Genomic DNA, 21,995 nt, shown 5'->3' on the forward strand with positions numbered 1-21,995 from the left:
CTGTGACTGTAAAACATACCCACAGACAGCTTTTCTTGACATTTCAAAAAGAACAGAGGACAGTGTTTATTTTACTTAACCCTGCTTAAGCAAAATAATTTTTAAAACCCTCCAACTTTTCATGCACACACACACTTGAAGGCTGTGCGAGAGGGTGTCCACTTAGTACTTTCTGCTCCCTGGCTCTTCTGCACTGTTGGTTTCCAGACTGACTTCTTTCCCTGGTTCTTGGAGTAATAAGATTTGGAATCTAAAGTCAGTTTCAATCATATAACCACATGATCAATATTTTTATTGTCCACACAAATGGTTCAAAGTTAGAAGCCATTGCTACACAATGGGGAATACATGGTGATTGTTCACACCTGCTTAGGATAGATTGATTTCTCTGCAGCTCTCTTTGTTAAATAAGGGGCTCAGAGACAGTGATTCCAGGGCTCCATGGCTTTTCAGCTTTGGTAAACACACAGATAATAGGAGGTGCAAATTCCACAAGTGATCTAATCTCCAGCATGTCCATTCAAGGGAGGGCACCCACCCATGGTCATTTAATTAAGAACTTTTTGGAGACTTGAGGTAACCCTGAGTCTGTGCGAAAATTGCAAAAGTTACCTGAATCTTGGTGGCCATCTTAGCAGCTGGTATTTTATTCTTTTAAAACTCAATGGTTTTCAGCCAGTAAATGCATAAAGTCATCTTCAACATAAATCATGGCTTTGCAACACCTCCTCATCAGGCAGAATGTAATGCAACAGTCATTTGATTGTAATTTTGTTCAAAAAAGAAATAGGTGTACAATCATACTCAAACACTCACTCATTGACCTCACACTGCTATAGCTATGCACTGTTCAGTTTGAATTTCTCATCACCCTATTTGCATAAAGCACAATTATAATTAAGTGTTGAGGTCTGGCCCAAGGAAGGCTTTTGTTTCAAAAACCTGGGCCTTTTGCCTCTTTCCCACCTTTAAATTCCAGTAATGTGTCATCTAACAGGTTTGGATTTTCAATAGCATCTGTTCATAGTCCTTTGGGAATTTTAATACCACAGACATGTGGTCTTTGATGAGTTTTAGGTTTAGCCGAAAATCGAGTTCAACTCTGGAGTTCTGGAGGGAATCAAATTTCACAGGCTGCTGCAGAGATGTCTCTTCTGTTACAAGGCTTGTCCTATGCAAATTTTCCAGAGTGGATTGTTGCATTGCCTGTAAAGTCCTTAGCTCCTTAATTGCTGTTTCTGCAATGCATGGGTTTAATATTCTGTTTCTGGTATATTGTCATCCTGGAGGTTAAAATTTTTAATGGGTAATAAATTATTATTGAGCCCCTGCAAGATGTCTGGGTTCTCCTCTTGTATTTTGTCTTAAGTGGGTTCTGAAGCTGGATTGCTGGGTTTAGTTAGATTTGAATTTAGAACCCAACCATTTGATGATGTTTCAGTGGGCACTTCCACACTGACTACATTTGTATTTCCCAAGTGGTTTTCACAAGTGCTGTTCATCTCAGGGTATATTACCTTCCCCTTTTCCTGGTTTGGGGATGGGCTTTCCCCCAGTTTGTTGCCTGTCCTTGGGGACACTGCAGGTGGCTGTCCAGCTTTCAGTTTACCCCCTAGTGGCACTTCAGTTAGGTGAGGCATCTCCCTCACATTGTGTTTGGGAACTTTACTGGTCCCAATTTAAATTTTGGAAGAAGGTCTCTGCTAACCATATCTCTGTTACATTCCCATCAACCTCTGCTACTTCTTTTCTAGCACCTTTACTTTCTCCTGGCTCTACTTTGGCCTCTTTAAATTCTACAGGCTATATTCTGGCCTGATTAAATTCCATTGGCTTTTATTTAGACTCATTAATCTTCACTGGCTCTATCATCACTTATGAAATCTTAGGGACTCCCTCAGCCTTCTGTATCTGTGCAGAATTTTGCTTGTTCCCCTCAGTCTTCCCAGTCACCATGGATTTCCCTAGAGGCTTTGGGGATAAATCTATACAACCAGCTAAGTAATTACCTAATAAAAAGGTCCACTCACTGCATAGGTAAGCATGGGATCATCCCCACCATTACTAGCCCCATAACTAGCTCCACCCTGCAGGTATATCTTTACTAAAGGCACCGCTACACATTCCTCAGTAAGTCCCTTAATCAACACACTGGTATTCACTCTGCTTTCAGGCAGAAAATCTCCATCTCCTGCTACAAACAAAGTTTGTAAACAACAAGTATCTCTAAGAATGTTCATCTGCTTTTCTGGCTTTTTAGAAAAACTAGGGGTCATTTTTCCTTTAAATGAAATTCCTGATAGGCATTCTGGCCCTCTGCTACATTCTGATCATGGGCTTATAACCTTCCTAGCTACAGACGCTATCTTGTCTGCAGCACCCACTTTTGGTCATTTGGAATGCCAAATAATTTTCCTCAGGTGTCTGGGCTTCCAACACTGTAAATGCACTGGGTGGGCCCCAACTAGTTTATCTTCTTTGTTCCTTCTTTTAAAAGTTGGGGTCTGATCTGTTTTGCTTTCATTACTCCCCTTTTCTCTCAAGCCTGTTTCGGCTTCATCTACATCACTTCAATCTTTCTTCTCTAATCCAGTCCAACAGTCTCATGTTACAGACAGGAGGGGGTTTAATTTAAAACAGCCCTGATCTCTCCACTCACCACCCATCCGTAAACAGCAAGATGTTATTGATTTAAAATTTCTCCCTTTTATAAGTGGTGGCATAGTTTTCCCAACCCTTCAGTTTTGGAGCGATTCAATCCTCTATTAATAACCCCACAGCAAACCCAAGGGAGGGTAAAATTGGAGGGTTAGTTTAGATTCCAGACACTCAAATCACAGGAAGGAGGGTTCGCAGTGTCCCACACTACCTTTTTGCATTCACTCAATAAAAGAGGGATCAGGGGAAGAAAGAGGTACAGGGCAAAGACCACAGAGAAGATAAGAATTATTGTTTCACGTGAGTTCAGAGTCCAGAATTAAAAGTCCAATGGTGTATTCCTTCAGAGGTTAGCAGGCTGAAGCTGCTGCAGAGTAATCTGCTTTTCCAGTAGCACTGACTTCCACGATGGGAGAAGCATGTAGTGATGAATCAGTTTTGTAGTAGGCAATGTTACAGAAGCTCAAATGTTCCAGTAGAAACAGTGGAGATGAGGGCCAGACAATGTAAACCTGGACAGAGCTCTGGTTCTGCTGCTGTTTGGTTGATGGAAGATGGCAGACTGCCTTTGTCCACCTTCACACGGCAATATTACAGGTTCTAGCAGCTTAGAGGGTGTCATGTGACATAACTCTCACTTCTCCTCCTTGGTTTGGACAAAGGATCTATCTTCTTGATCTGGATTCTTGAGGTGGTTAATGTTTCATCCATTAATAAGTTTCAGCAGTTTTAGGATCCCTTTGACCCCTCAGACGCATTGTGTCCATTGGCCAGAACTCTGCCTCAGAAATGTAACAGGTTTTTGTACATTTCCTTGGAATTTGATTTCTGCAGCCACAGGGAGCATTAGCATCTCTTTAGTGATAACGAGGTCCCTGTTGTTTTCTGAAGGCTAGAAATTCCTTTTGTGTGAGCCGTAGTTAGTCAGGCTTCAGTCAGTGTAAAGCCTTTGCCCATTTTTAAAAATAATAATTTTAAAAGTAGCCAGGATGATATGGACATATATATTTTCCTTATGTCTTCTGGGCATGACACTCATTTATGCATCTTATTCCTCTTGGGCCTTAAATCTAAACAAAGAAAATTATGTAGGTATGAGAGGAAATTTTGCTAAGGTCGATTGGGAAAATTACATTAAACATATGTAAGTAGACAAGCAATGGCTATCAACTAAGGGGTTAATACATAATTTGCAACAAATATACATTCCATGAAGGGTCTAGCAAGAATGAGAAATTTAAAGAAATCAATATAAGAAATTGTATTGGGAGAAATTAATGGGACTAATGGCAACAAATTCCCTGGGCTTGATGACCTACATCCCAGGGTTTTAAACCAGGTAGCTGGAGATATTGTGGATACATTGGTTTTGGTGTCCCAAGATTCCTTATATCCTATAACATTTCTCAAGGATTAGAAGGTAGTAAACATAGAAAAGAGGATTAGAGAAAACAGGGAGCTAAAGACCAATTAGCCTAACATCAGTAATGAGCAAAGTGCTAGAATCTATTATTAGGGACATGAGATGGAATTTTCTGTGCCTGTATGTTCAGCAGCATGAACAGACAATATGGTGAGAAGGCCAAAAATTGACATCGTGAAACCAGTTTGCAATCATCCGCCCTGCCCGGCAATGGCAGGCCACACTTCCCACTGTTGGACATTGGGAACCTCATTGTAATAGATCTAGATATCATTATAAGGCCAGCCTGCTGGAATCACCCTGCCCCCTCCCCATGCTGGATCGCCAGTCCACATCGTGTAGAACACGTCTTGACAAGTGTGACTTGCAGAAGTCGGGAATTATCACCAGGGCCTTGCTCACATCATTGACATCTGAGGAGCAAGATGCTGGAGCCCAGCAGCAACAGGACCCTGGAGGAATGACCATGGCAGGCTGGGTGGATTCTCATGGACATGGCTCCGCTTCAAAGCAGTTCACAGGAGGTAGAAATTCACCGTTGAAGGTCTGCCCACAATGGATGACGGTCAAGGGGGTGGAGAGGAAGGTGAGATGGAGTCTGGCAGGGGTGGCAGGGGGGTATTCAGTTGAAAGTACAAGGGAGGGTTCTGATGGGTCCATGACTGCCTCCTGGGAAGTGAACTGAGGGTGGGTGTGGTACAAGGGAATGGTGAGAATGACCAAGGGCAGAGTGAGGTGGGAGGGTGAGGGTGCAACGGTATCAGTGTAAGGGGCAGCAAGGGTGGTTGGTGGGGACTCCGAGGCAGACATGGACCCTGGGGGTAGGAAGGAGGAGGTCGAGGAGGTTAATGTGGGTGAGGTGGGGTTTTCAGGAAGGAAGGGAATGTACACGTTCACCTGGACATCCCTGAAAGAAAAGGGTTGTGGCTGGTAGGTCACGATGGGGAGGTGGAAGGTGATGCCAGAGCGGTCAGCAGTGATGGGGAAAAAAAAAATGGATGACTGGGGGAGGGGAAAGGACAGGGGAGCACAAGAAAAGCTGTAGCACTACCATGCTTGCCAAATCATTGTGGTTGGTGAGATCAGCTGCTGCATGAGAGTACAATCAGGTCAGCTCAGATGCTCAACTGAAAGCGGATCCCAGCAGGCAGCATTGAAAATGCTTAGGCCAGTGAGATGAGTGTGATGTGGGAAGGATCTGTGTGCGTGGCAGAGTGCTTGCACGAGGTTCCGAAAGGCCCTGCCACACACACGCTTCTCCCTCCAGAATCACTCGTGGCCTGGCTGTGTGCAGCTGCACTGCTAGTGGTGGGAGATGCAGTGGGAGGCCTTGAGAAGCCTGTAAATGAAGTTGAAGGACACATTCAGTGAATGTGAATATATTTCCAAATTGTAGCCATGCAACCAACTGTGATCAGAATTTCTTAACTTTTGAATGGCTTAGACTTCTAGGTGCAGACTTGACATCCGCAGGATGGGTGGAGACAGCCTGTGCAATGGTTGGCTCTGTCACCTCTGATGGCTTTGGAATGGTTCCTCTGGAAAGCCAAGGCCTTGAGGGTCCTGGCTTGCTTTGACATCCTCCTGTATCCAGCTGCTCCCTCTGCAGTGACAGAGGATGATGTTGAGGGGGTCACAAGCCAAGGGGGCTCAGAGGGAGCAGACAGACTATGAGATTCCTGACCTAGGGGTGTCCTCTGCTGCTTCTCCATCCTTTGGGTGCCTAAGGGCCCTGGCCTGGCTCCTTGAGGGGAAGGAGCATGAGGGGGAACATTGAGGTCCCCCATTTCTCTCTCGCGTTGCCACTGCAAGAACTCACCCAGGTCTCCCGTGATGGAGTGCAGGTCTGCATGCATCTCCACATTCTGCTGGACCAGAGTCTCCATGGCACCCACCATCCTCCCCGTGGAGACCTCAATTCTCGCACATGTAGGCACCACTTCATCAGAGAGCAGGCAGACGCACTCCTCTGACTTACATGCCACTCTATTGAGGGCTTCCAATAGCTCTGCGTGATGATCCCACACCTTCTGCTGACTCTCCAGGATGTATTGGAAGGCCAAATCCAGAGGTTCATCATCTGACTCAGGTCTCACAGATGCCTCTTCCCCAGCAGTCCTCCTTATGCCAGGAAGCTTGGCTGAACCTGCCTCCTCCAACTGCGGACACGTGTCCATGTGGTAACCACCAGATTGTGAACCTGAACCTGCTCTAGATCTAGGTCACAATGAAGTGTGTGTCTCTGCGCTGGTGCAGGGTGTGGGTAAGTGCTGTGACGGGTCTTCCAGGCTGCTTATTTCCAGCTCTTCAATGGAGAAGGTGTCCTCTTGGCTGGAGGTGAGGACGAGGATGGAGCTGAGGGACTGGCTGGCTGAGGGTGTCAGTCACTTAACAGAGCTTCCTGTGAAGCAAATTAGAGATAATTAGTGCATGGCAGCAAAACTAATAGCAGGAGAGAGAGCACTCAGAGCATTGAGAGAGGGACAATGTGGTGCAGGATTCTCACAAGGGTGTTTGTCGCCAACCTCGCTGTTTCTGCAGGCACAGTCCACGCCCTCACCAGTCAGCATGATGGCACCTCAAAGTAAGTGAGAGACCTAGTGTGGGCCACTCCATCCCTGGTCTGGGACCTCTCCCTGCTGTTGTCAGCCAGCTTCTCCTGGAGGAAAACAGATGGAGGTAGCGTGAGCAGGCACATGACATTGCATGGACTGTTTGTGTCGTGACCGGAGACATGGACGAGATGGGAGTGCATTCTCGAGAGGATATGAGCCCGATGGAGATGTGAGGGTGTGTGTGAGTGTTAGTGATGTTATCCCTTGAGGTGTGAGATCCCTGTGGATGTGTGATGGGTTTGTGAGTGTGTGAGTTGAGGATGATGAGAAGAGTGACTTCCTTTGGCAGAATGGACGAGACCATTCATCCTGTTGCGGTGCTGGGTGGCTGTCCTCTTTTGTAGGGCATTGGCACTGACTACTGCTGCCATTGCCTCCCATGTTGGATTGGTGATGTTGCTGCCCCTCCTGCAGCCAGAGCTGGGGTAGAGGATATCATAGCAGGCCTCCACTTCATCCAAAGGGTGCTCGAAGGACACGCCATTAAACCTGGGGACTGCAGTCTTTTTGACTTTCAGGGCCATGTCTTCTGTGCAGCAGTCCTGGCCTGGAAGCACTGAGAGGGCTGTACATGATGGCACTTTAAATATGGTGCCTGGCGTGATGAAGTGGCGAGGTAATGGCATGGTGGGTGAATGAGAGCCTGCCGCCATTGTAACAGCATATTTCCCGGGAACGCACGATTAATGAGGTGGGTTTTGGACAATAGTGTGAAAAGCCATCATTGTGGGCTGGCAAAACATCCTTTTTCCCGCCCGCCAACACACTTAGTGCAAACCCGGGATGATTCCACCCATGGTAACAGATCATTTAGAAAATCATGATAACCTGATTTATTAAAGATAAGTGGTGTTTGACAAATCTGTCAAAGTTTTTTGAGACTGTGATTCGAAATATGAAGAATGGGCAAGGATGGATGCACTGGGATTTTCAAAAAAACATTTGGTAAGGTGCCACATAAGAGGTTATTACATAAAATTAGTCTTCATGGGATTGGGGCATTTGGGGATATATTAGCATGGATTAAGGATTGATTAATTGACAGAAAGCAGAGAGTAGAATGAATTAGATGTTTTCAGGATGGTAGGCTGTCTATATTAATGACTTCAGTGAGGGGACTGAGTGTAATGTATCCAAGTTTGCTGACAATATGAAGTTAGGTAGGAAAGACACAAGTGAGGAGGTCACAAAGAGGCTACTGAGGGAATGTAGACAGATTGGGTAACTGGCCAAGATCATTATGGATGGAACACAATGTGGCAAAGCATGAAGTTGTCCACTTTCATAGGAAATATAAAAGCTCAGAATATTTTTTGAATGGTGAGAAATTGGAAAATGCTTGCATTCAGAATTGCCTGGTACATGAATCACAGAGTTAATATGCAATTACAGCAAGCAATTAGGAAGGCTAATGGTAAGATAGCTTTAGTTATAAATGGATTGGAGGATAAGAGTCAAGAGTTCTCATTACATGATTGATGAGGCCACGTCTGGAATGCTATATGCTGTTTTGATCTCCTTACCTGAGGAATTACATACTTGCCCTAGATTGAGTGCAACAAAGGCTCACCAGACTGTCTCCTGGGATGAGGAAGTTGTCCTATGAGGGGAGATTGAGTAGACTAGGCTTATATTCCCTGGGCTTTAGAAGAGTGAAAGGTGATCTTATTGAAAGATAAAATCTTAAGGGGTTTGACAGGGTAGTTGCTGAAAAAGTGTTTACCCTGGGCTAGGAAATCTAGAACAAAGGGTCACAGTCTCAGAATAAGGAGTTGGCCATTTAGGACTAAGATGAGGAGAAATTCCTTCCCTCAAAGCATTCTGATTCATTGGAATTCATGACTTTATAGAACTGTGGATGTTCAGTAATTGAGAATATTCAAGATAGCAGTTGATAGATTTTTGGCTACAAGGGGAATTATGGGATATGGGGAAGGGATATGGAGGAAGGCAGAATTGAAATAGAAGATTGGTTATGATCTTAATGATTGGTAGAGCAGACTCAAAAGACTACTCCTGCTCCTATTTCTTATGTTCTTATAAAAGAGAATGGAGGATGAACCAAGTTTGTAAATATCCAATGAGTGTTTCAAGAACTAATTAAATACAATAGAAAGGATCAAATGATTTCCAACTGGATAATCTGTCAATATCACAAAATAATAAATAGTAAATAACCTGTAGCATTACCCAATGTCAGAAAACTTTACATACACAAGACTGTGACAGAATCGGGACACAGACTTCAGAACCTTGCTGCACAAAGAGGTTAGAGCCTGGAAGAACATTGTGACAGTTAGCATAGAAAATCTGAATGGGAAATATGGACAATAATAATTTACAGTGGTCAATATTATCAGAAAAACTAACCAAAAATCATGACAACAGGAGGTATGAACCCTAGCAAGATTTTTAATGTTAATATGCAAATAAATATGAAGCCAGATGTGATATTTATGCTCTGCCAAGGAGGTCTCATTTAGAATATTTAGAAAGTTATTTCTCATGCCAAAATAGCTAACTATGTGAAAGAATCTGTGGACAAGACACAACTTTAGCACCCAATCTCTCCCTGCCATGGCAGCTTGAATCCAAAATAGATTTCTCAAACTGGGTGGATAAAGTGGTGGTCCAGAGATCAAAATTCACAGGAGCTAGATTTCCTGTTTTATCAAAACATCAACCAAGTAACATAACTGAATGTTGAAATTTGTCTTTCATGAGGGCCTCACTGTGACAGTACCCACCTGGACTGAATACTGGGTGTTGAGCAACCTTTTGCCAAATCCAAGCAACAAGTCTCCAGTTACTCAGAGCAGGATTAGTACAAGAAATGCTTTAAGAAATGTTTCAAATATGTTCAAATCTTAACATTCCTTGTTACTGTTAATATATTTCAGGACTGCAAGCTCCATCATAATATTCTCCCAGTATTTGCGAAATGTGCCAATACCTCTTCCTGCTTTTAACAGGAGTAAAAAGTGCCACATTTATTGGTTAAGCATATTCCAGCTATTCCCGGTATGTATTAATATTTATAATTATAATTTTAATCTTATGAATGTTAAAATTAAACAACAAGCACCATTGCCAGAAGCAACCTGCAATACCTAAACAATGTAAGGAACACCATTGCCACTCTTATGTTTTTGATGAACTTTGTGCTCCTAAGTAAAGGATATTGGTACTGGGAAATGTAATACTTCCCTCTTCAGGCATTCATTTCCACATTAGGCAGTCCCAGATCAGGAACGCTGTAGCACAGTTAGATGCAAAGTGAAACTCCTTCTACTCTGAACAAATATTGCTGCTGAGCTCCAACCTGAGAAAAGCATCTATTACCTGGCTAGTGTGATGATCTTTCATTTCCCTCACTAGGAATCCTATGGCTTTTCTGTCTCTTTTTATATTATCTTGTGACAATTCAATACTGTGAACTTAATTCCACTAGAAATTAAGTTGACACAAGTCCAAATCATTTCACATAGGACTCTTACGTTGAACAAAGACACAAAACAGATCTCTCCCCACAGTTTTTTATCTTCCTCTATTTCAAATGTATATCCAAATTTCCCTTAAAAGATACAATGACCTTTGGCAGAGATATCTAAGCTCCAACAACCCACTGCATAATGAGATTTCTCCAAACTTCCTTCCTCATTTTTAGTGGCATGTTTAAATTGATGATGCCTCACCACTAATTCCCCAATCAGAGGAATTAATCTTTCCCTAGTGATTAAAATTCTCATCATTTTAAAATCTCAATTAAACCAGAGACTTGTGACTTTTAGGAAACAGCCTGATTATTCTAAGTGTGTGTGGTTTTATTTTATGTTCAGGTGCTTCTAGGGATTGTGGTTTCGTGGACTATTAGTTTTCTACTGACATATTTTAGTGTCTTTCCTGATGACCCTGATGCTTATGGATATTATGCACGAACGGATATAAAGAGTGATGTTATCACGCGTGCTGATTGGTTTCGTATCCCTTACCCTGGTAAGTAGAATAGGAAAGATGAGAAGCTATGAATGTCAAGTATGAGGTGAGGAATAGGGAAGTGGTGAATTGAGGAGTGTCCAAAGTTAGTGGTCCAGTTGCTAAGATAAGGGTAGGATTCGAAGATGCATTCACTGACCTTGGAGACTTGGGTGAAGTCACTCAACATCTTGCAGCACTGCTTCCAGGCATCCAGTCTGACCTCCATGGCTATATGCTCCAAATGCCTTCTGAGCTCATGTCTAGAGGTCCTGCTGGCCCCTGCGGATATAGGACATCTCTGCTCCTTTTCAGCTCTCGCACCACTGCTGTAGTGCAGCCTTGGAGCCCGTGCCCCCCCCATGTTTTGTCATGCCGTAGTTTTTCCCATGTCAGTGTCACAGCACACACTCTGGCCACATAAGAGGTTCAGGTTGATTGTAAGCAGTACAGGCTAGCTTTACCTGTAGCTAGCCACTCATAATATTGGCCCCCCTGCTGATGAGTTCAGCCAATGCTGAATGCTGAAATCATTAAAATGAACAGGCAACTGAAGACCTGCTCTCTCCACGAAGGTTCTGATTTTAACCTGCTCTTCTGAGCAGACAGGAAGAAAGAACTGGTGGGGATTGCCTCATCATTTAAATTGCAGATCAAGCTTCAATGATGTCACAAGGGCATCACTGCTATTTTATTCAGAGGCCTGCACAGGAACGTGTAAAATCTTTCCTGCCAAGTTGACTGAGTAGGAAGAGGGGTCAGGGCTTAAAAGACTCATGAAAATAAATCACCTCCTTTAAAGTATTTACATTGTGGCATCAGTGGGAGTAGGAGTACCATCTTCTGGTGAGTGTGGGCATCGTTCCTTCAATCACCAGCAGTGGCCTCCTGCCACCTGTCATTCTGCTCTTGCCCATCAGGCAGCTACCACTTCAGTCTCCCAGGTCCCACACTAGCGAGGTCAGGATAATTCACTGCCTGCAAGACTGCCACCCAAAGTTAAAATCAGACGTTAGTATGTCACACTGTTACACTACAGTCTGCTATCACAGGCTGTGAGATCATACAATGAAATGTGACATTGTCCAATACTGGAGACTGTAATATGATAGAATTTGTCTTTCTGTGCTCAGGGCAGTGGGGATTACCAACAGTCAGCCTTGCTGGCGTTTTTGGAATTCTGGCTGGAGTGATCTCTTCAATGATTGAGTCTGTTGGAGATTATCATGCCTGCGCTCGGCTCTGTGGTGCTCCTGCTCCTCCAAAAGATGCAATTAATCGAGGGATTGGCATTGAAGGAATTGGTTGTCTCCTCGCTGGAGCATGGGGAACAGGCAATGGAACGACCTCCTACAGTGAGAATGTTGGTGCTCTGGGTATCACTAAGGTATAAACTGAAGGCTCAAACGGGAAGCAGTTTCCCTCAAGCTGTAAATAATTTCAAAATAGTGGTTTATATTATTTTAATATTATTTGAAAGGTAGTCATTGTTTCCCCATCTCTATTCACTACTAACTATGCCCACTCACTTGCTCCATAATTAACTGTTAAAGATGCATAAACATAACCTAAATCTGCAGAATTGAGAATTTTCTCCATAAAAAAAATACTGTATTCATTGTGAGAATGTTAAAGTAAGCCCTTTTTGGTATTTTTAATACCCTACCCAGAATTGTGGGATGGAGAACATGGAGATGTAGCCTGCTCCTAGTCTCCCTGTACAGGAGGCATCAAACACTTGCCCATCATTTGATTTAGCTCAAACCAGGAAGAGAGTGAAAGAGGATTTGAACCTAAATCTCTCCCTGGTCTGTAGCATTGAGTATTCCTGAAACCAGCTGGTTACCAGTATGAGGTCATAGCCCAGGAAACTAACTCTTCATTCCTTCTTCTTCTCAGAATCTTTTTGGAATACCATGATGTGACTGGAAACTCAGCATCTAGGGGCTTTGCCAGAAACTCATAATTGAAATGATTAAAAAGAACCAATCACGGCAAAGCAATGGAATTTATATAATACCATTAACATAGAAAGAAAGTCCCAAGGCACTTTACAGAGATGCATAGGGAAAACAATTGACGCTAAGCCAAAGAGGGAGATATTAGATAAGTTCTTTAACTCTCATTAATAAGACATTCTCCTGCTTTATCTCATTCAGTTTTGGGTGTACCAGGCACCTGCCTCTTGCCAGCATAAGAAAAGTCTGAAGCTAGAAAATGAGGCCCAACAGGTTAATTCAATCTACATCTACTTTTAAATATACTAACAAGAATTTGTCCTGAAATTCCCCAGGCACAAGGATCCCCTCTCCCAAAACTATCCTTTCATCAGCCTTGGCATTCAATACCGTTTTTCAGGGTAAAGTTTGAATTGTGTGGGAGACTATGTGGCACAGTGGGTTCTAACTCAGTGGGATGAAGGTCTCCTCTTCTGCCTTTGTAAAGCTCCCACAATCTCATTCCAAATGTGCAACAAGACCACCGCACAAAGCCTACAACAAATTGATAGTAAATTGAGTCATACCCAGCAAAGAATGGCTGGAGTAGAAAATGGAAATGTTATACTTGTACAATCTCTCACTCTCTCTGATTTCAGGTGGGAAGTCGTACAGTTATACTCTCCAGTGGAATTCTAATGCTCCTCGTGGGAATATTTGTAAAAATTGGAGCAATTTTCAGCACCATCCCACAGCCAGTAATAGGTGGAATGTTGATGGTGATGTTTGGAGTTATTATAGCTGCTGGAATTTCGAATTTGCAGGTATGTTGAAGCAGTGACCATTTCCTTTACTTTTTCCAATTCATTGAACGACTCTATATTTTAGAATCCAAAATTTCATCCATCAGATGAGAAAAAAATTTTCTTCTCCTAAATTACTTTTCTCACTGTCTTCTCTTTTTCATTCTAATCCCCATAAATGGCATTCATTCTGTGAAGCTGGTATGTGAACATTTCTGCTCAATAACTTGGACACAGTGCAATCTAGATGTTTCTTGTAATTCATGTGTGAAGAATTCTGCTCCTTTGTTTTGGAAACAGTCACTGATTTCTAAGTGCTAAGAGACTGGGAGGAGTGTGAAGCAGATCATTATCACTGTGAAGCAGGCCAGGAGGAGCGTGAAGCAGATCAGGATCATTATGAAGCAGACTGGGAGGAATGTGCAGTAGGGGAAGACTGTAACCTACTGGTAATGTCACTGGACTTGTAATCAGACTAATTTCCTGGGGACATGGGTTTAAAATCCATCATGGCGGCTGGTGGACTTTAGAGTCAGTGAGCATTAGGAAAGAATGAGACCAGGGCATGGTTATAAACAATGTGGAGAAAGTGAGAGATCAGTTGGCGAGCAGCAGGTGAGCAGCGGAAAGACTAGGGTATAAACTGGCAAGCCTTACTGTTCCTTTTTTAAAGTAAGGCTTACACAAAGTAATGCTTACACCAAGTAAGGTGTATTAAGTATTAGTCAGGTTTATCAGTATCAGTAATGTTTATTAGTATTGGTAAGGTTTATTAATAGCAGTAAGTTTTACTAATATTGATAAAGGTTTATTCACAGGAGTGAGATTTATTAGAAATAGTAAGGCCATTGATTAACAGAGAAATGGCAGAGCTGCTTTAACTTCTAGGGCGCACATCCTGTGCTATGTGGGAACTCCAGGATGCTTCCTGTGTCCTGGATAACCATTTGTGCTGGAAGTGCCATCGGTTTGCAATAGCCTGAGCTCTGGGTTTGAGAACTTGAGCAGTAGCTGGCCTTACTGTAGCACATCCATGAGGTTGAGAGTTTTGTGGATAGTATTTTTATAGATGTGGTCACCCCGCAGGGATAGAGGGAATGGGTGACCACCAGACAGTGAAGTAGAAACAGGAAGGTAGTGCAAGAGCCCCCTGAGCACATCCCACTCTCCAACTAGTATTCAGTTCTGAATACTAATGAGAGTGACGGTTCATCTGGGAAGTGCAACCAGAGCCAAATCCATGCCACCATGGTGGCTCAGCTGTACACGGAGATACAAGGAAGACTGCAAAAGCAATAGTGATGGGTGATTCAATAGGGGAACAGTTAGGCATTTCTGTGCTGCACACGAGAATCCAGGATGGTATGTTGCCTCCCGGGTTAAGGATGTTGCAGAGCACCCTGTTGGGGAGTGGAGGCGCGGGAGGGATTGGGGAATGAGGGGTGCAGGAAGGATTAGTGGGAGGGTGAACAGCCTTCAGCCGTGGTTTAATTGGTAAAAACAACATAGGCAGAAAGAGGGATGTGGTCCTGCAGTCAGAATTTAGGGAGCTAGGTAGGAAATTAGCAAGCAGGGCCCAAAAAATTGTAATCTCTGGATTATTCCCAGTACCACATGCACAAATGAGTATAGAAATAGAAGGATGAAGCAAATGAGTGCATTAGCTGGAAAGATGGTGCAGGAGAGAGGACTTTACATCCTTCGGACAGTGGAGGAGATGGGACCTGCACAAATCAAACGGGCTGCACCTCAACAGACTTGGGATTGAGTGCTTTGTGGGCATTTTGCTAGTTCTATTGGGGAGGGTTTAAACTAAATTGGCAGTGGTATTGGAACCAGGAGATAATATCAAAGGAGAATACCAAGGTGCGCAGAATACCGGGAGAGATAGATAGCACTAGAATAAGGAATAATAAATTAATTGGTGGGGTCAGAGTAAAGGAGAAAGTAATAAAGTATAAATCAGAGTTACTGTGCACTTATGTGAAAGCACAGGGTGTGGTAAATAAGATTAGTGAATTACAGGCACAGATTGCCATGTTGTGGCTATAACATAGAGCTGGCTCAATGAAGGGCAGGACTGGGTGTTAAATATTCCTGGATACAAGGCGTCCAGAAAAAAAAGGAAAAGAAGAAAAGGGGGAGGGGTGGTGGTATTGATTAAGGAGAACATTGACATGCTGGAGAAAGAGGATGTCCCAGAGAGGTCAAGCGCACAAATGATTTGGCTAGAGCTAAGGAACACAGACGGCACAATTACGTTGCTCGGTGTAGTCTATAGGTCATCAACTTGTGGGAAGGATGTAGACGAACAAATACAGAGAAATGCAAAAATTACAGAGTAGATATAATGGGGGACTTTAACTATCTGGCTATAGACTGGGATAATAGTACTGTAAAGCAGGGCCCTGGAGAGGAGAGTGCAGACAGTGCCAAAAACTGGGGCTTTCGGGGTGGTGGGTTGGTGATGGCTGGGCTCAGTGTTTTAAATGGAGTTCTCAAATCATCTACACTGTTCTGAGCTTCAGTTCTGAAAGACTGGCTTTAAAAAATGCAATTGTTAGACTGAGAGTTGCAATTTTTAAAAAGCTGGTCAGGCAATTTCACTGAGTTGGGGAGTGGGAGGGAGGTTGAGGGGTTGGTGGGGAGGTTGGGTCTTTGGGGGAGTTAGGAGGGATGGTTGCAGAGGAGGTTGGTTGAGATTGGGTGTAAGTGGAGGGAGAGGGTGGAGAAAGGGTTCGAGGGGAGGTCGGAGAGCGAATGGGGTGAGGGAGAGATTGAAAGGGATGGGGAAGGGGAGTTGAAGAGAAGATGGATAGGGGTAGAGGGTGGGGGTGTCACTGTTGGGGTTTCTTATTTATTAATTACATTTTTTCACTTAATTTGCCTGTTTTTCTCATACCTCAAACGACAATTAGAACTTTTTACAAATACTATTCACAGATTTATTTAGTACAAATGTAATGTAACATTGTACGGAATGTGAGGAGAGGCTGTAGATTCACAGTATACAACATAATTGTATGAAAGTGGGTTGGCGCCAGAGAAGTCAAAATGGTAAGGTGATGTTAGCTACAGAGCTGGATTGTTTGGCAAATGTAGTGATTTCTTTGTAGCCTCGTTCCTAACATCAGTTGATTACTCTATGGTTAATTATCCTTAGAGACTCAGCATTGGGCCTCCAATTTCACCATTGCTACAGTCACTCTGCCTACTGTATGCAGGTGTAATGAAAAAATGACCAAAAACTACATTTATGCAGCACCTTTCATGATGTCCCAAATTGCTTTACAGCCAATTAAGTATTTTTCAGTTGTAGTTACTGGTATAATGTAGGCAATCTTATCAAATGGTGGAGCAGACATGAGGGGCTGAATGGCTGGCTTCTAATACATATGTTTGTATGTCATTCTGGATGGATGAGCTGGGCTAGGTGCCTTTGTCATCCATAATTATCTCGCGATCATAGGATGGAATTATGGCTAGAGTCCTGTTTATTCTGTTGCTCATAAAAGTTAATTATGAACAGCTTTGTGAGGTGAAATTGCCAGGACAAGAATGCATAATGGGCTAATAATAGTGAATCAATAACCCACTTTACACTGCACATGATTCTCAAGAGTCTTCCATTGACTTAGATTTTGTCTTTTTATCAGCTTGGTGCTTTTTATGAGATTATGACATATTAAAATATTGTGATAAAGTTGTGCTGCATAATCAATGTTGAAAATATATTGTAGTGAGAAGCAGCAATCAGCAGACTTGCTGATCAAGAAAAGACAGATACAATTGTGAACTATTCAGTCTTTGCCCTCCGGCCTCGTAAAAGTTGTGCTGCACAGAGATACCTGAGAGCTTTAATGCTTCTCACTGATAGTGAAAACCTATGTTGTTCAACCATTCCACTTTGATGCTCAGGAGTTATTTGATCTTCCTATCTTGTGAGATTATTGATAAAATAAAATCCAATTATACCCCTTGTTTGAAATAACTATATTGAATAATGCCACGTGCTCAGGCAGAGGAACATTTTCTTCTGCTCCTACAGAATGGAAAAGGTCTTGTTGCAAATCTTTCCCCCAATATGAATTTAATGTCACTGTTTCCATATGGTGCAATGTTCAGAAAATGCTAATAAGGGCTGAGGCAGTCACTGAAATCATTATTGTTTGTACAGTGTTATAAATAACTAATGAGATATTTTCCTGTCAAGTTAACAATTTTGCACTCTGATTTGTTTAATTGTCATGGTGGGATCACTATAGGGTGCACCTGGTTCTTGAGAATACGGTGAGCCAAGTGGACCAAGTATCAGTAGGAGAACATTTATGGAGAAGTGGTCATTGTATCATAAGGTTTAGGCTGACTGTGAAAAAGGAAAAAGAACAATCCAGAGTAAGAATAATTAATTGGGGGAAAGCCAACTTCAGTGGGATAAGAACAGATCTGGGCCAAATAAATTGGAGGCAAAGGTTAGCAGAAAAACAATAGCTAAACAATGGGCTACCTTCAAAGAAGATACAGTTCAAGCACATCAAGGTATATTCCCTCAAAAGAGGGCAAACAAATCCTGAGTTCCCTAGGTAATGAAAGAGATATAAATTAAGGTAAAGAAGACAGATGTTAGGAAGAAAATACAATTGGGAACCAGGCTGAATATAGAATGTTCAGAGGGAGGTGAAAAAGTGAATAAGAGAAGCAAAGATGAAGCATGGGAAGAGATTGGTAGCCAACATAAAAGGGGATTACAAAGTCTTCTGTAGGCATATAAACAGTAAAAGGTTGGTGAAAGGAGGAGTAGGGGCAATTAGGGACCAAAAAGGAGATTTACACATGGAGGTAGAGAGCGTAGCTCGGGTATTAAATTAATACTTTGCATCTGTATTGTTGTAATATGGCAGGTGGTTTTTGCCAGGCTGACCAAATCCACAAGGGAAACTTGGCCACACTATCACAACGGTTTTGCAATTTGTATTTATTACAAGAGATTTGTGCACTGAATTCAGAAGTAATGAGTCCACTAATACCTTTAGAGATTTAAAAAATGTAATAACAAAAGAAAAAAGTAAAACATATACACAAGATTACAGTTGCACAGTTACTTAATAATATAGTCCCCAAAATTCCTAGTCAACCATACCCTTAACTACACAACCACCTTTAAGGCAACAGTCCAAAATAGATTTTAAATTTATAGAGGCAATCCAGCAAGGTTAACACAAGCGCCCACTCGACAGTGGAATTACAAAGGCTTTCAACACCACTTTGGCTACTGGAATAGCAGACTTCTACAAAATGGCTACAGGCTTTTCCTCAAGTCTATTTCACAAGTTATACCTTTCAGATAGTACACAGCCACCCCTCATTCAGCCTTCTAACCTTTTAAATATATTTTTTCTTCTTTGATTTGTAAATCTCATTTTTCCTACATGTCTTTGGAATTTAATTTTCCCATAATATTAAAATCTTTTATGCTGTCATTATGGTCAGCACTTTTTGGGAAAAATCAATGTAATAACCTACCTAATTTATCTCATTAGTTGTAAACATCCTACCACGTCTCTTTGAAAACCAAACACCTCTCCACTTAAAATGCAAATTTCATTCACACACTATCTGCTGACTTTACTCATTCATTAGCATTTCACATGCCCTTTTACACATAACTTCTTTGATAATTTCAACCTTGCAGTCTATCCATCTCTAATTTAATTAAATCAGTCACACAGACAGAACTATCCACACACACACTAACATAAGCCTACTTTACAATACCCCACAAAATATTATGAAAGATATGATAGTTTTAGATAGAAACTAGGAGCAGGATTGGGCCATTCAGCCCTTCGAGCCTTCTCTGCCATTCATTATGATCATAGCAGATCATCCAACTCAATAGCCTGTTCCCGCTTTCTCCCCATATCCGTTGATCCCTTTTGCCCCAAGAGCTATATCTAACTCCAGCTTGAAAACATACAATGTTTTGGCCTCAACTACTCAACGAATTCCACAGGCTCACCATGGGTGAAGAAATTTCTCCTCATCTCAGTCCTAAATGGTCTACCCCGTATCCTCAGACTGTGACCCCTGGTTCTGGACCCCCCCACCATTGGGAACATCCTGCATCTACTCTGTCTAGTCCTGTTAGACTTTTATAGGTTTCTATAAGACTCCCCCCTCATTCTTCTGAGCTCCAGCGAATATAATCCTAACCAACTCAGTCTCTCCTCAAATGTCAGTCCCGCCATCCCAAGAATCATTCGGGTAAACCTTCGCTGTACTCCCTCTATAGCAAGTACATCCTTCCTCAGATTAGGAGCCCAAAACTGCATACAATATTTCAGGTGTGGTCTCACCAAGGCCCTGTACAATTGCAGCAAGACATCCCTGTTCCTGTACTCGAATCCTCTCGCTATGAAGGCCAACGCACCATTTGCCTTCTTTACCGCCTGCTGCACCTGCATGCTTACCTTCAGCAACTGGTGTACTAGAACACCCAGGTCTCGTTGCACATTCCCCTTTCTCAAGTTATAGCCATTTGGATAATAATCTGCCTTCCTGTTTTTGCCACCAAAGTGAATAACCTCATATTTATCCACATTATGCTGCATCTGCCATGCATTTGTCCACTCACTCAGCTTGTCCAAATCACACTGAAGCATCTCTGCATCCTCCTCACAGCTCACCCTCCCACCCAGCTTTGTGTCATCTGCAAATTTGGAGACATTACATTTAGTACCCTCATCTAAATCATTAATATATATTGTGAATAACTGGGGTCCCAGCACCGATCCTTGCGGTACCCCACTAATCGCTGCCTGCCATTTGGAAAAAGAGCCATTTATTCCTACTCTTTATTTTCTGTCTGCCAACCAGTTTTCTATCCATGTCAATGCACTACTCCCAAGCCCATGCGCTTTAATTTTACATGCCGATCTCTTACGTGGGACTTTGTCAAAAGCCTTCTGAAAGTCCAAACAAACCTCATCCACTGGCTCCCCATCATCAACTCTACTAGTTACATCCTCAAAAAATTCCAGTAGATTTTTCAAGCACTATTTCCCTTTCATAAATCCATGCTGACTCTGTCCAATTCTGCCACTGTTTTCCAAGTGCTCAGCTATTAAATCTTTAATAATGCACTGTAGAATTTTTCCCACTACCAACATCAGGCTGACTGGTCTATAATTCCCTGTTTTCTCTCTTCCTCCCTTTTTGAATAGTGGGGTTACATTAGCTACCCTCCAACCTGTAGGAACTGTTCCAGAGTCTATAGAATCTCGGAAGGTGACAACCAATGCATCCACTATTTCTAGGGCCACTTCCTTAAGCACTCTGGGATGTAGATTATAAGGCCCTGGGGATTTATCAGCCTTCAATCCCATAAATTTCTCCAACACCATTTTCCTACTACTACTGATTTCTTTCGGTTCCTCCCTCTCACTAAACCCTGTGTTCCCCAACATTTCTGGTATGTTATTAGTGTCCTCCTTTGGAGGACAGAACCAAAGTATGTATTTAGTTGGTCAGCCCTTTCTTTGTTCCCCATTATAAATTCCCCTGTTTCTAACTGTAAGGGACCTTTATTCCTCTTCACCAATCTTCTTCTCTTCACATACCTATGAAAACTTTTACAGTCAGTTTTTATGTTCCCCACAAGCTTACTCTTGCACTCTATTTTCCCTTTCTTAATCAATCCCTTGGTCCCCCTTTACTGAATTCTAAACTGTTCCCAATCCTCAGGTCTGTTGTTTTTTTTAGCCAATTTGTATGCCTCTTCCTTGTATCTAATACTATCTCTAATTCCCCTTGTAAGCCATGGTTTGGCCACCTTTCCTGTTTTACTTTTGCGCCAGGCAGGAATAAACAATTGTTGCAGTTCACCCATGCGTTCTTTGAATGCTTGCTATTGCCTATCCACCGTCATCCCTTTAAGTAACGTTTCCCAATCCATCATAGCCAACTCGGGTTTCATACCATCGTAGTTTCCTTTGTTAAGATTCAGGACCTTAGTCTCAGAATCAATTACGTCACTTTCCATCTTGATGAAGAATTCTGTCATATTTTGGTCACTCATCCCCAAGGGGCCTCGCACAACTAGATTGTCAATTATTCCTTTCTCATTACACAATACCCAGTCTAGAGTGGCCTGTTCTCTAGTTGGTTCCTCTACGTATTGGTCCAGAAAACCATCCCGTGCACACTCCAGGAATTCCTCCTGTATGGTATTGTTACTAATTTGATTTGCCCAATCTACATGCAGATTAAAGTCACCCATAATTACAGAAGTTCCTTTATTGCATACGTCTCTAATTTCCTGTTTAATGCCATTCCCAACATCACCACTACAGCTTGGGGATCGAAATATAACCCCTACTAACGTTTTTTGCCCCTTAGTATTTCTCAGCTCTACCCATACAGATTCCACATCATCAGAGCCAATATCTTTCCTCACTATTGCGTTAATTCCTCTTTAATCAGCAATGCAGCTTCACTGCCTTTTCCTTTTTGTCTGTCCTTCCTAAATACTGAATACCCCTGGATGTTCAGTTCCCATCCCTGGTCACCCTGCAGCCATGTCTCC

General features: G+C 42.5%; 1 protein-coding gene across 1 annotated transcript in view; it reads left to right on the plus strand.

The window, feature by feature from the left end:
* Positions 1–21,995, plus strand: part of zgc:110789 (Xan_ur_permease domain-containing protein) — a 71,369-nt gene that overhangs the window by 22,344 nt on the left and 27,030 nt on the right. Inside the window, exons 6-9 of the mRNA XM_041216183.1 lie at positions 9,597–9,717; positions 10,536–10,692; positions 11,805–12,058; positions 13,268–13,432. Coding sequence (XP_041072117.1) covers positions 9,597–9,717; positions 10,536–10,692; positions 11,805–12,058; positions 13,268–13,432 — 697 coding nt within the window. The remainder of the gene's footprint in view (positions 1–9,596; positions 9,718–10,535; positions 10,693–11,804; positions 12,059–13,267; positions 13,433–21,995) is intronic.

The sequence above is a fragment of the Carcharodon carcharias genome, chromosome 21 (genome assembly GCF_017639515.1).
Source record: "Carcharodon carcharias isolate sCarCar2 chromosome 21, sCarCar2.pri, whole genome shotgun sequence".
NCBI lineage: Eukaryota > Metazoa > Chordata > Chondrichthyes > Lamniformes > Lamnidae > Carcharodon > Carcharodon carcharias.